Source organism: Crotalus tigris, unplaced genomic scaffold (assembly GCF_016545835.1).
Source record: "Crotalus tigris isolate CLP2741 ecotype Arizona unplaced genomic scaffold, ASM1654583v1 scf7180000018217.1405312, whole genome shotgun sequence".
Taxonomy (NCBI): Eukaryota; Metazoa; Chordata; class Lepidosauria; order Squamata; family Viperidae; genus Crotalus; species Crotalus tigris.
The window spans coordinates 1373172-1388582 of record NW_024096887.1 but is presented as its reverse complement, the minus strand read 5'-3'; the positions used below and the strand labels follow the sequence as shown (position 1 = coordinate 1388582).

General features: G+C 40.8%; 1 protein-coding gene across 3 annotated transcripts in view; it reads left to right on the top strand.

The window, feature by feature from the left end:
* FMO1 (flavin containing dimethylaniline monoxygenase 1) overlaps nt 1–15411 on the top strand; it is a 51702-nt gene that overhangs the window by 13311 nt on the left and 22980 nt on the right. For all 3 annotated transcript variants that reach the window (XM_039349023.1, XM_039349022.1, XM_039349021.1), the window contains 2 exons: nt 1616–1804; nt 2471–2633. In XM_039349023.1, the coding sequence (XP_039204957.1) occupies nt 1616–1804; nt 2471–2633 (352 nt within the window). The remainder of the gene's footprint in view (nt 1–1615; nt 1805–2470; nt 2634–15411) is intronic.

The window sequence follows — 15411 nt, the reverse complement described above, 5'->3', positions numbered from 1 at the left end:
CTGACAGGGGTATCACAAGCTCCGTCTTAGGCCCAGTTTTCCACAATATCTTCATAAATGACTTAGATGAGGGAATTGAAGGGGAACTCATCAGATTTGCAGATGACACCAAACTGACAGGAGTAGCCAACACCCCAGAAGACAAACTCAGGATCCAAAAAGGACTGGACAAACTTGAACAATGGGCCTATCCAATAAAATGAGTTTCAGTGTGGAGAAAAGCAAAGTTTTACATTTAGGCAGGAAAAATCAAAGGTACAAGTACAGATTGGGCAAGACCTGGCTTAAAATCAGTAACTGTGAGAGGGACCTTGGAGTCCTAGTGGATGATCACTTGACTATAAGCCAGCAGTGTGCAGCAGCAACCAAAAAAGCTAATACAATCCTGGGTTGTATAAACAGAGGCATAGAATCAAGATCACACAAAGCATTAGTACCGCTTTATAAAACCCTAGTAAGACCACACCTGGAATATTGCAGGCACTTTTGGTCACCATATCACAAAAAAGATGTTAAGCGTTTGAAAAAAATTCAGAGAAGAGCAACTAAGATGATCAAAGGCCTGAAGACTAAAAAATATGAAGAACAGCTGCAGGACTTGAGTTTGGCTAGTCTAAGGAAAAGAAGAAATAGGGGAGACATGATAGCAGTATTCCAGTATCTGAGAAGCTGCCACAAGGAAGAGTGGGTCACGTTGTTCACCAGAACACCAGAGGGAAGGATGAGAAACAATGGTTGGAAACTGATCAAAGAGAGAAGCAACCTGAAATTAAGGAGAAACTTCCTGACAGTGAGGACAATTAACCAGTGAAACAGCTTACCCCCAATAATCATGGGTGCTCCATCACTGGAGATTTTTAAGAAGAGGTTAGACAACCACCTGTCTGAGATGGTATAGGTTCTCCTGCTTAAGCAGGGGGCTGGACTAGAAAACCTCCAAGGTCCCTTCCAGCTCTATTCTATTCTTATTGTATAACAGTCACACACACACAAACACATACATATTTCATATAAGGAAAAAGGATGATACTGCAAAATAATGGCAAAATCCCATAATTTTCTACACGTTAGTGTCTCATTAACCTCAATGTTCTCCAGGCATAAACTTTTTAGGAGTTACATCATGTGAATAGTAACATCAACATCAATTAATTAATTAATTTTTATTGTTATGCCCTTTATTGTGCAAAATAAGTTCCATTTTTTATTCACAGTGGGTGAATCATGAAAGAATATATCCAGCTTTCAAGTATTGTACAGTATTTGATCTATTTGCCACCTTCCAGTTTTTTGGGTTTAAATGTTTGTATTTTATCAGATATTTGCCGACAGATAATAGAATTGTAATTAGCCTTCTTTAATCACCTCACATATCCTTTTCATAACAAGTATTGTGCTTGATCTGAAAATGGAAGTTTGCCTGAAAATGTTACCTGAATCTGTCTAAACTCAAGAAAATTGCAGTTTACCCCTTTTTTAAATTAAGAAACCTAGATTCCAAGTGCCTTTTGGAATCCTGCCCACACATCATGGTCTCCTGGTTTCTAGCCTGGTGCCTTAACTACTATACTGAACTGGCTTTTTAATACATAATCTTGTAATATTTTATGGATAGGACTATGTTGAAGATGGAAGACCTAGCGTGTACAAGTCAATGGTTAGTAACACCTCTAAGGAGATGTCTGCCTTCACAGATTTTCCATTTCCAGAAAACTTTCCATCCTTTTTATCCCACCACCAACTCCTGGAATATCTGAGGATGTATACAAAACATTTTGATCTCCAGAAATACATTCAATTAAAGGTAAGCTTTAAAAGTATCATTAGCTGAATGTTCACATTTTAAAAAAGCTGTACATTTATTTCTAGAGACTTTGGTTTAGTGCAATTGAAACCCAGACTTTGCCTCTCGCAGTGTAAACTTTCCAGAGCAAATATATGGTTTTGGCTTGTTCACTTATTCACCTTCATTTGTACATTCATCTATTTCTAATCTAAAAAGATGCAGATGAACATAAAGCCAGATGTACAGATAGTCCTCGACTTACAACAGTTCATTTAGTGACCTTTCAAAGTTACAACATTGAAAAAAGTGACTTATGACATTTTTTCATACTTATGACCATTACAGCATCCCCATGGTCACATAATCAAAATTCGGATGCTTGGCAACTGGCTCATATTTATGAAGGTTGCAGTGTCATGGGGTCATGTGATCAGCTTTTGCAATCTTCTGACAAGCAAAGTCAATTCACTCAACAACCATGCTACTAACTTAACAATTGCAATGATTCACTTAACAACAGTGACAGGAAAAGTTGTAAAATGGGGCAAAACTCACTTAACAAATGTCTCACTTAGCAACATAAATTTTGGGCTCAATTGTGGTTGTAAGTCAAGGACTACCTGTATTTACAAGTTCAGTTTTTTGGGGATTATCACAACTGATTATTTTCTGGAAATGTTTCAGACAAAAGTGATCAGCATAAAGAAGTGTCCTCATTTCTCTAACACTGGCCAGTGGGAAGTTGTTACGGAGGCCAATGGGAAGCAGAACTCAACCATTTTTGATGCTGTGATGGTTTGTGTGGGCTACCTTACTGAGCCTTTTTTGCCACTCAACAATTACCCAGGTATATCTATTTCCAAGCATATATCTAATTTGAAATGCACAATCAGGTACTCCAGGTTTAATATTTATTTCAAAACACATGGACAGAATTCTTAAGAAGTGATCAATTGTCACTTTGCTGAACTTGTGTTCTCTAGACGTGCTTCATGACTTTTGCCATTAATACATCTGTTTTATTTGTTAAATTACAGGTTGCAATACTTAAGGAAATGACAATATAATATATAGGTACATACACACTTAAATATCTTTGTAAACATGATGATGATGATGATGATGATGATGATGATGATTTTATCCTTTCAGTCAAGTCTGACTTGACAATTCTATGGGCCAGGTCTCTCCACATCTTCCAATCTTGCACTATTTCTTTATGTTTTTCTATGCTCTGGCTGGTGTCAGCTTTAATAGTGTCCAGCCACCAGGTTCTTTGTTTTGTTTTATTTTTTTAAATAATTTTATTGATTTATCAAAATATAAAATACAAACAGAAATGAAAAAAAGAAAAAGGCACCAACTTCCGACTCTCTTTAACACAGTAGAAGATAACATTAGTCACAACTTTTTGCTTTTACACAACAATATGTACAAACCATTTCTATAACAATACACCTGTCTGATTAACAAAAACAAAATCAAGTTTTCATTTTCTTTATCATTGTAAGCACAAAATCTGGAAGCAATTTCAATATAGAAGCTAACGTAAATATATTCTCATCTTTGGATAAAAGGATCAGTTTAACCATCTCTACTTCACATTGCTATGGGAGATAATATATATACTTCTATTGACTCATTAATCTTTATCCTGATTCATATTAAAAGAATCCTCAATAAGGATTCAATTTTTTTTTAACCTTAAAGGGAGAAAACACTTCCCCTAGTGTTAGTTTTGCTAGCATTAAGCAATATTCAAATAAAAAAAAGCTTATTTCAACATGTAAAAAAATAAGAAAAAAGTGAAGGAAACAATTGGTCCATTAGTGGGTGAAAGTATTAGAAGGTAACTAGCAATAGGGAGAAAGCAGAACTATTTAACTCATTTTTTGCATCTGTCTTTACACAAGGGAAAAACCAACCTATCAAAAATAGTGCCATAAAAAACAGTATAGAAACACAAGTTAAGACAGACAAGAAGACGTTGAGGTGGTGCAGGGGAAAGAGGATAGTCTCCGTCCTCTAACTCTGATCTTTTCAAGTTTGGAGACCCTTCGGGGGCACAGAGAGTCTGGAGGGCTACGTGTGAAAAGGGTGAAGCCTTGGGGAGTAGTGAGGTGAGAGGCAAGCACCCACTACGATGGAGGAAAACCCTTAAATCCAACTTGAAAACTTCTGCTTTCAATGGATGGCGGATCTGAGGCCTCGACTAACCACAGAGGATGCGGAAGCAAGATATACTTAATGGACTTGTCATAGAGTGAGTTAAAAATTTATAAAAATATTCCAAAGTACTAGAAAAGTCTAAAAGATTTACCTGTCTGTTGGTTCTGGTGTTGTAAAGAAGCTCAATAGAAGAGGGAATCCTCAGCACAAGTGGCAACCCGGCGGGAAGAGCTGTAATTCAGCATTAAAATAGCCAGAGGTTTAACAGGAGTGAGATAAAAAGAAAGAAAAGTTTTGTGGTAAATGTTTTAGCACAGAACAAAGAAGGTGAAAGATTGTGGAAGGAGAGATTAGGAGACAAAAGATGGAGACGGAGTAGAAGGCGAAGTGACTAGGAGGAGAGAAATGAAAGAAGATGATTGGCAAGCTGACAGCCGAAACGGTGGTGAAAATGGTGATCTGAGAAGGACGGAAGAGCAGCGAGCTGTAGAAGATTGTAGAAAGTGAGGTCGGAGGAGAAAGGAGGAAAGAAACGGGGAGAGGACGTGTTGCAGTGGCGAAAGTGATAAGAACGGTTAGAAGGAGAGAAATTGATAGAGAGAATGCGTGCCAAATGCGGAGAAGCAGTACATCGGGGAAGATTGGAGAATAGTGAAGTTGGAGCAGAAAGGAAGAGAAAGTTTGAAAAGTGAAGGAATCAGCGAGAGGGCGTAATACGGAAGTGAAAGTGACAGGAATGGATTGAAACTTGGAATTCGAGAGAGATCGGAGAAACAGCATGTTATAGAAGATTGGAGAAAGCGAGGCTGGAAGAGAACAGAAGAAGTGAACCTGGAAGTGTGGAAAGTTTGGAAAGTGAAGGAGACGGCTAGAGGACGTGATTGGGCGGTGAGAGACTAATGGTTGATGATATAAGTTGGGAGAAAAAAAATGGAGTCCTAGAGAGATTGGGTGTTAAATAAAAAAGGGAAAAAGAAAGTGAAGAGGATTAGGGAAGGAGAAGAGAGGACTAAAGTTAGAAAGCTTGCTGACTAAACAAAGAGACATAAAGAATAAAAAGTATTTGATAAATAAGATATTAAGATGACAACACTGAGAACAGGGAAAAAAACAATGTCAAGTTTAGCACTGACACCTTCATTTCCTCCTGGACAGAGAACAACAGAGGGAATGTTGGGGACAGAGAAGCAAAATGTACTATCAAATATGCAAAGCATGCAGACAACATTATTAACTATTCAAGAAACAATGTTAAAGATGCAGGAGACAATGTCAAAAAACCATATTGAAATGAGAGGAGATATGAATAAATTAGATAATAAGATTGAAACAATACAACAAACAATTGAGAAAAATGAAGAAAGAATATTGACAGTAGAAGTAGGATTGGATAAAATAGGGGAAAAAGTCGACAGTAGATAAAAAATTGACGGGAACTAACAAAAAATTGGAAGAATCGATTATACATCTGGAAATTGACAGGGCGGCGTTTTACTTAAGATTTCAAAATGTGGTGGAGGATAAGGAAGAGGATTTGGGCACCATTATGGTAGAGCTGATAGCAGAAGCTCTACAAAGAGATAACAAGAAATATTGCCAGAAATAGATGAGGTGTACCGAATCCACACAAATTATGCACGAAGGAATAAACTACCACATGAGATACATATAAGATTCGCCAGAAAAAAAATTAGAGACCTAATACACAGGATTACAAGGGAAGATCCAATAATTTACAAAGGCATAGAAATTCAAACATTAAAACAAATTCCAAAGAAAGTGAGGGAACAGAGAAGAAACTACAGATGTCTCAGTGCACATATCATTAAAAAAAAACATTCCATTTAGATGGTTAATCCCCAAGGGGATGCTGATAACATGGCAGGAGAGAAGGATTAAAATTGACAGCCTGGACAAGGCAAGAGAATTTTATGAACAACTAGAAGGGGAAGAAGAAGAGAATAGTAGTAGGGAAGAATTAGAATTAGAATCTAAAAGTCAGGAAGATCAGCAACTAGAGTTAAAAGAGAGAGAGAAGGAGATAGAAAGTAAGGAGGTAAAAAGACAAAGGAAAGAAAGAGGAACAGGTTTGAGAGCAAGACAAACTGAGAAGTAAAATAATGGATGAGAAAATTAAATTAGTATCAATTAACGTCAATGGCCTAAATGCACCAGCTAAAAGAAAACAAATATTAACTAAATTAGTCAAACAAGGTGTAGACATAGTATGTCTACAAGAAGTACAGACAAAAAAGCAACACAGAAAATATTTGGAATTTCCAAAATTAGGAGAATTATATACATCACTAATGGAACAAAAACAGAGAGGAATAGCAGTTTATATTAGAAAAGGAATTAGAGCCAACTTAAAATATCAAGATACAGAGGAAAGGGTATTAATAATAGAACTAAAAATGGAACAGAAATCATGGTTATTGGTGACAATTTATGCTCCAAATGAAAATCAAAAAGAATTTTATAAAGATCTACACAAAAAACTTATAGAAATTGGACAAGGAAACATCTGTATAATAGGAGATTATAATGTGATAGTGGATGTAAAAATGGATTATATTATCAATATGAAAAATAAAAAGAAGCGGAAAACACTACCAAAAACATTTTTTGAGATGGCACATGAATTTAATTTATTTGACCAATGGAGGAAACAGAATCCCATAAAAAAGGAATATACTTTTTTTTCAAATCCACACAAATCATGGTCTAGGTTGGATATGGCATGGATGAACGGGGAAATAGGACAAGAAGTGGAGACAATAGAAATAATGCCAAATATATGGGCAGATCATAATCCTTTGAAAATAGTGTGGACAGGTCAGAAAAAAGCAAAGAGAAGATGGACACTTAATACCCAAATTTTAAAGGAAAGAAAATTCACTGTAAGGATTAAAAAAGAAATGGAAATATTTTTTAAAGAGAATACAAAATAACAAGCATCATTACAAATTATATGGGATACTGCCAAAGCATAACTGAGAGGTATAGCAGTAGCATGTACACCTAGGAAAAATAAGGTGAAAAGGCAGACACAAAATATACTTCTGGAAAAGATTAAAAAATTAGAATCCAAATTACAACGGGAGCCACAAGATGAAATGATTCAAGTGGAAATGACTCTGGCTAAACATAAATTAAATATAGTAGAACAAGAGGAATTGGCAAGAGAACTGAAAGTAACTAAACAAAAATTTTTTGAACATGCAAATAAACCTGAGAGGTGGCTTTCTTACAAATTAAAAAAAGAGAAGGAAAAAAGATTTATTCAGGAACTACAGGACAAAAATGGAGAGTTGCAATATAAAATAGATGAAAAGAAAAAAATAATTCAGAAATACTTTGAGTTTCTATATAAAAAAGAGGAAAAGAGGAGGAGAATATAAAACAATATCTAAAGGCCAATGGTCTCCCGGAATTAAAAGAAGGACACAGAGAATTATTGAATAAAAAAATAACAGCAATGGAACTAAGAATGGCAGTACAAAAACAAAAAAATAATAAAGCCCTGGGGCCAGATGGTCTACCAGGGGAAGTATATAAGACTCTTTATGAAGACCTGGAAATGATAGTATTAGATGTATATAATGATGTATTGGAGAAAGCCAAATTACCAGACTCCTGGACAGAAGCCAACATAACTCTTATTCCAAAAGAAGATACGGATCCTAAACAAATAAAAAATTATAGACCAATTTCGTTGTTGAATTCGGATTATAAAATTTTTACTACAATAATTGCGGAACGACTAAAAATAATACTAAATCAAATAATACATTTGGATCAAAATGGTTTTTTATCTACCAGACAAATTGGGAACAACACGAGAATGGTGTTAAATGTCCTGGAATATTATGAAGCATACCCCAAAAAACAGGTTGCATTAGTATTTTTAGATGCTCAGAAGGCATTTGATAAACTTAATTGGCAATTTATGTTCCAACAGATAGAAGATATGAAATTTGGAGAGAAGTTTGAACAAATGATAAAGTCAATATACAAAATACAAAAGGCTAGAGTAATAATAAATGGGGAGAATACAGAGAAGGTAGAAATTAATAAAGGAGTAAGACAGGGATGTCCAATGTCACCTCTACTTTTTATTCTAATGTTAGAAGTGCTATTAACTCAAATTAGAAACAACAAAGAGATAAAAGGACTAAAGGTTAAAACAGATGAATACAAGACACAGGCATCTGCAGACGATTTGGTGTTTTTTATAGAGGAACCATTAAAAAGAGGTAATATTCTAATGAATGAAATAGAAAAATATGGAATGGTGGCAGGACTAAAAATAAACAAAGAAAAGACTAAAATATTAGTAAACAAATTAACTGAAAAACAAAAAAGGGATTAGAAGAAAAATTGGGGTTGCAAATTGTAAAAAAGATTAAATATTTAGGAATTTGGCTCACCATAAGATGTTCTTCAATAAAAGAAGATAATTATAAAAAATGATACTACAAATACAAAAAGATTTAGAGATTTGGGGGAAATTACAATTAACATTGTTAGGAAGGATTTCGGTGATTAAAATGAATATTCTACCAAAATTGTTATATCTATTTCAAACAGTTCCAATAAAATTGGGGAATTTTTTTTGACAAATTAAACAAAATGATTAAGAAATTTATATGGTTAGGTAAAAAAGCATGAATAAATGTTAAAGCATTACAGAACAGTAGAAGTAGAGGTGGCCTTGGGCTCCCAAAATGGGAAATCTATTACCAAGCAGCGGGGTTGCTTTGGATTAGCGATTGCATAAACTTAGAAAACAAAAGGGTTTTAACAATTGAAGGTCATGATTTACAGGCTGGATAGCATGCATTTTTATGGGGAAAAGATAAGAAATCCCACACATACTTTTACCGGCATCAGATAAGGGATGCATTAATTTGGACATGGGAAAAAGTTAAAAAAATATATTATACGAAAATTCCAATTTGGATCTCACCAATGGAGGCAATGATTCACCCAAACACACTGGATAAAACAAAGATGATAAGGTACAAAGAATTATTAGATAACCAAGAGAAGCTAAGATCAAGAGATGAATTAAAAGAACAGGGAATAACTATTTATTGGTGGCCATATATACAGATACAATCAAAATATAGCAAAGACATGGAAGAGTATGGAATAAGTTGGATGCCACAGCAATTGGACAAAATACTGACAAACAAGGGAGGAAAATTTTTAAGAAAAACCTATAAACTCTTATTAGAAGTTGAATTGGAAGAAGAAATAGTAAAGGGTCCAATGATAGCATGGGCACGAAATATAGGTAGAAATATAGAATTAGATGAATGGGAAAGAATAGGGAACAGAAATTATAAACTAACACTGTCAACTGCATACAAAGAAAACCAATATAAAATGTTCTACAGATGGCATTTAGCACCGGCGAGATTGGCCAAGATATATAAAAATATGAATCCGGATTGTTGGAAATGCAAAAATAAAGAAGGAACATTTTACCATATGTGGTGGCAATGTCCCAAAGCAAAGATCTATTGGGAGCAGATAAGGAGATGGTTACAGGAAATAACAAAACAACAAATTGAACTTAAACCCAAAATATTTCTATTAGGCATAATCAATCCAAAAATGGAAAAACAATTTCAATACATCATTATACATATAATAACTGCAGCACGCATTGCATATGCGCAATGCTGGAAAAGGGAAAACATACCAACAAATGCAATGATTATATGCAAGATATTAGATTGTGCTGAGATGAACAAACTTACCTTAGAAATAAAGGACAAAGAAGTTTCAGAATTTTATAAGATATGGGACATGTATTACAATTGGTGAGAATTGAGGAATAAAAAAGTATGAGAAGTAATGTAAATAAATGTAAATAAATGTAAGAGATATAGGACATAGTATTGTTAAGAAAAAAGAAAAAATGTACTTTGTATTTTGTTGTTTGTAAAGAGAAAAAGGAAAAATTAAAATTAAAAAAAGAAAGGCAAGAAAATGATAAGTGAGCACCTGTCCAGCCTCAAATCACCAGGACCAGATGGATTACACCCCAAGGTTCTCAAGGAACTGGAAGATGTGATCTCAGAACCAGTGAACTATATTTTTCAAAGTTCTTGGAGCACTGAGGAACTACCAGAGGACTGGAAAAGAGCTGATGTAGTTCCTGTTATGTCCCGAGCCTTGCAAACGGCTCGGGCGTTTGCAGGCAGTCCCGGGCAGGTGCAAAGCTGCCCGGGACCAGACAGGCTGTCGCCAGCGCCGTGCGCATGCGCGGGTGCTGGCGCGGGAAAAGTAACCCATTTACCCGGGAGTTGCCTATATAAGAGGCTGCGAGGCGTTTGGGCGAGGCTGAAGCCATCTTCCTGTAAGCTGAACGCTGAATAAAAGAAACTGAGAACTCCAGCTGCTTCTCGTGTCTGTTTTCCCGCCACGGACTCAACACTGGCGACGAGGATGGGATGCCTTGCACTACCTGGAAAGGAAGAAGTGTAAGCTTACCCAAGGAGTCCTGAGCGGCGAAAGAGGAACGGCGTCGACTCGGCAGCTGCCCGCCAATCCGGTGCGCATTCGGGGGTAGGCTGGCTGATAGACCCGTCTCCTGAAGATCCGAAGATGGCGAAAATCGGAAGGCTTTCGGAATTCGACGTCTCACATCCAGAGCGGTGGGAGTCCTACGTATCCAGAATGGAGAACTACTTCAAGGCAAACCAAGTGAGGGAAGATAGCTTGAAGGCGGCCACCCTGCTTTGCGTTTGCGGCCAAGACGCCTTCGAAATCGCAGAAAACCTTGCAGCACCTGTCCCAGTAGAGTCTGTAAGCTACGCAGACCTGAAGAAGCTGCTGAAAGAGCACTTCAACCTCAAGGTGTCCGTTATCTCAAAGCGCCACACCTTCGAACAAAGGGATCAATGGCCCGGTGAGTCAACCAAGGAATACATCGCCGCGTTACGGAAGGCCGCCAAGCCCTGCGAGTTCAAGGACCTCGAGGAACGACTGAGGGACCGATTCGTGTGCGGGTTAAGGCATCGCGAGCTACAACAGAGACTTTTCGCAAAGGAAGAATTATCCTTCCAAGACGCCTTAAGGGAAGTCACCGCAGAAGAAGCAGCAGGCGGCGCCGTCAAAAACATGCGGCCGATCAGAAACAGTGCAGAGGGTGCGTCCGTGCACCAGGAAGACGTCCGACGAAATTCCGAGGAGGATCCGGACGAGGAAGTCAACCGTCTACACCCCGCGAAGAAAGAGAACCAGAAGGGAAGCTCTTCGGCTCCGCTCAAGTGCATCGGCTGTGGAGGTCGCCACAGGAGAACCGACTGCAAGTTCCGCTCCGCTACCTGCCGGGCATGCGGTAAACAAGGGCACATTGCAGCTGTGTGCCTGAGCCGACGAAAGGCACAACCCCAAGAAGAACGCCTGAAGGGTACCAGATTCCCCAGCCAGAATAGGGTAGGTTTTTGCGCTTCGCGAAGAAGCATCTGTAGAACAGGCACACACAAGCCCATGAAGAAAAAGCTGTCACTCAACGTGAAGCTACAAGGGGTTCCATTATCTATGGAACTAGACACAGGGTCTGCCCTGTCCATCATTTCATTGCATACATTTAGGAAGATTTGTTCCAGAAGTGGGTCTAAGGCCAAGTTAAGGCCTTCTGATATTGTATTAACAGATTTTCAGAACTCAAGAGTGTGTGTTAAGGGGGAGGCCACCCTTAACGTGCAATACAAGAGTTTTGAAGGTCCACTAGACTTATTAGTAGTAGGGGGTGAACGAACGAGTCTCATAGGACTCGATTGGTTTGAGGCCCTGGGGATACACGTCACAGGACTCAACAGCTTACAAACACTCAACCTACAGGAAGTCTGCAAAGAATTTGCAGATGTTTTCAGCCCCCAGCTGGGCACATTCAAAGGACCACCTGTGTCCTTAAAGCTAGACCCCACTGTCACTCCCATTAGGATTAAAGCAAGAAGGGTCCCTTTTGCTTTAAAAAGTAAGATTGACACTGAATTAGACAAACTAATCCAACAGGGAATCCTAGAACCTGTTGATTCCAGCCCGTGGGAGACCCCCATTGTCACGCCTCTAAAGGCAAATGGGGACATTCGCATTTGTGCTGATTACAAATGCACACTCAATAAGGCATTGCAGCAACATGCCTATCCTGTTCCTGTGGTCAGTCACATCCTGGCCTCTCTCAAGGGGGGGCGTGTTTTTGCAAAGCTTGACCTAGCTCAAGCATATCAACAGCTGCCTGTTGATGATGATGCTGCCATAGCTCAGACCATTGTGACCCACAGGGGAGCCTTTAAAGTAAAAAGGCTACAGTTTGGAGTAAATGTCGCTCCTGGGATTTTCCAAAGCGTAATGGAAAACACACTACGAGGTATACCAGGGGTCTGCCCCTACTTTGACGATGTCTTGATTGCAGGAGACTCCACACACATTCTAGCTGAAAGGCTTAGGGCTGTCCTGTTAAGATTCAGGAAATCAGGCCTCAAGCTCAGAAAAGACAAATGCCAGATTGGGGTGCCTTCTACTGAATTTCTGGGATTCAAAATTGATGCTGCTGGGATTCATCCTGCTGAATCCAAACTAACTGCTATTTTAGATGCACCCAGGCCAAAGTCTAAGGCCGAACTTCAGGCCTTCCTAGGCCTCCTGAATTTCTACAATTCTTTTCTTCCACATAAAGCTAGTGTAGCTGAGCCTCTTCACAGGCTACTAGACAAACAGGCTGTGTGGCTGTGGTCACAAGCGCATGAGGCTTGCTTTAAAGAAGTCAAGGCCTTGCTCACTTCTAACAGTGTTCTTGCACATTTCAACGAGTCTCTCCCTGTGTGCATCGCTTGTGATGCGTCCCCCTACGGGGTTGGAGCTGTCCTGAGTCACCTCAGGTCTGATGGAACTCAGGTTCCTATTGCATACTACTCCAGAACACTGTCTTCTGCCGAGCGCAACTACGCTCAGATAGACAGGGAGGCTCTGGCTGTTGTTGCTGGAATTAAAAAATTCCACGATTTTCTATATGGCAGGCATTTCACGGTCTTCACTGACCATAAGCCTCTGCTGGGACTGTTTACCACACGTAAGCAGACTCCCCACATCATTTCCCCTAGAATGCTTAGGTGGTCTATTTTTTTGTCTGCATATGATTTTTCATTACTCCACAAGCCTGGGAAAGAAATGGGCCATGCTGATGGCCTCAGTAGGTTGCCTCTGCCAGTAGTAGAAGCTGACCCCGCGCCAGCTGTCAACATTCTATCAATCCAAGCCTTGCCCGAGCTCCCTCTTAGTGCCAGGGATGTTACCGCTGAAACAGGTACAGATCACACACTTTCACGTGTCCGCTCCTGGGTCCTGTCCGGGTGGCCTGAGCACTGCCCTAGTCCTGAGTTTCAGAGTTTCTGGTCCAAAAGGAACGAACTGTCCCTTTCTCAGGGTTGTCTGCTTTGGGGAAACAGAGTTGTCATTCCCACCTCAATGAGGACTAGGGTCTTAGAATCCCTCCACGAGGGTCATCCTGGCATTGTTCGTATGAAGGCTCTTGCACGAAGCCACTTGTGGTGGCCTGTTTAGATAAAGATATTGAGGCTAAGGTACACGCATGCCACCTGTGCCAACGATCTCGCCCAGAGATGCCCCAAGCTCCTGTGCATAGATGGGAGGAAACACAGTCCCCATGGTCTAGGGTGCACATTGACTACGCTGGGCCCTTTCAGGGCCAGTTCTTCTTGGTCCTTGTTGACAGCCATTCAAAATGGCTTGAGGTTGTGCCTGTCTCATCCACCACCACTGCAAAGACTATTCAGGTACTGAGGGGGATTTTTGCTGCACACGGGCTGCCAGATGTCATTGTGTCCGACAACGGCCCTCAATTCACCTCCTCCGAATTCCAAGCTTTCTTACAGGCAAACCTGATTCGTCATGCCACATCTGCACCTTTTCACCCGTCCACCAACGGTATGGCTGAACGTATGGTGCGCATCGCAAAGGACGCCTTGAAGAGACTCACCTACGGGGACTGGCATCACAGGTTGGCTGACTTTCTCCTTTCTTATCGCACCACACCGTCCACTTCTACAGGGAGAAGTCCAGCTGAACTTCGTTGGGGGCGCCAACTTACTACTAGACTTGACCGGTTGCATCCGGACAGACTGCCTTCATCTACCTCACATCCTAGGGCACCTAGACAACTACTTGTGGGTGCCCCGGTTTGGGCTCGCAATTACGGGCCTGGTCATACATGGGTCCCCGCTTCTGTGTCCAGGATCACAGGTCCTCTCTCCTACGAGGTTGCCCTGGACAACGGTCGTGTCCTGCGTCGGCACATCGACCAACTTCGCTCTAGGCGAGACTTTTCTGCTGAGACTCCTGGGTCTTTTCCAGGGGGGGAGGGGGACCCTTTGGAGCAAAGGGAAGGGCAAGAGCTACTGCCCATCTCCACTGAGGGAGCCACAAATGGCTCGTCCCAAGGTTCTGCAATTGCTCCGAAAAGAAAGTCATGGAGCTTACCCACACAACAGGCACTCACGCCTACTCCAGCCAGGGAGTCACCCCGGGGGCATACTCACTTTCCACACACATCACACAGCACTCCAGCAACGGAGGATACCCGGGGGCATCCCAATAAATCATTTCCCGCAAGAGAACTGGCACACAATTCCCAAGGTTGGCCTGACCTTACCCCAAATCATACAGGGGGTCAAACATACACAGAGTTAGTCGAGGAACCAAGTCCCGACTACAACAACCCTAGCACAAATCAGGGAACACCTGAGTTTTGGGAAAGTACAGAAACCCACACGAGCCCGAACACAGAATGGGGTTCAGGGAATGGACAGCCTCCTGACAGGTCTTGGACTGACCTAGGAGGTTCTACAGAGACGCCCAGCAGCGGCTATCACTTCAAGGGGCCTGAGGGTCTACAGCTAGGTAGGTCAACCAGGTCACAAAGTAACAGAAGCCCTGGCCTGACGAGCCCGGTGGGCAAGCAAGCAGGCCAGGCATCGGGGCACAGTCCTTGGAAGACACCAGGGCACAATAGAGAGAACAGGCTCACGCCTCCCTCCAGTCAGGGGAATTATGCCAGTAATCCAGAGCTAAGAAGGTCACAGAGAGCAAAGAAATCTCCCAAGTACCTAGAAGACTACATAACATTGCTGGCAAAGCAAAAGCCAGTAAACAGTGGGAACATTGGGGAGCAAATTGTCGTATAAAATAAATGTTGTATGTTGGTAGTAGTTTTAGCCCGGGGGAAAGGGGTGTTATGTCCCGAGCCTTTGCAAACGGCTCGGGCGTTTGCAGGCAGTCCCGGGCAGGTGCAAAGCTGCCCGGGACCAGACAGGCTGTCGCCAGCGCCGTGCGCATGCGCGGGTGCTGGCGCGGGAAAAAGTAACCCATTTACCCGGGAGTTGCCTATATAAGAGGCTGCGAGGCGTTTGGGCGAGGCT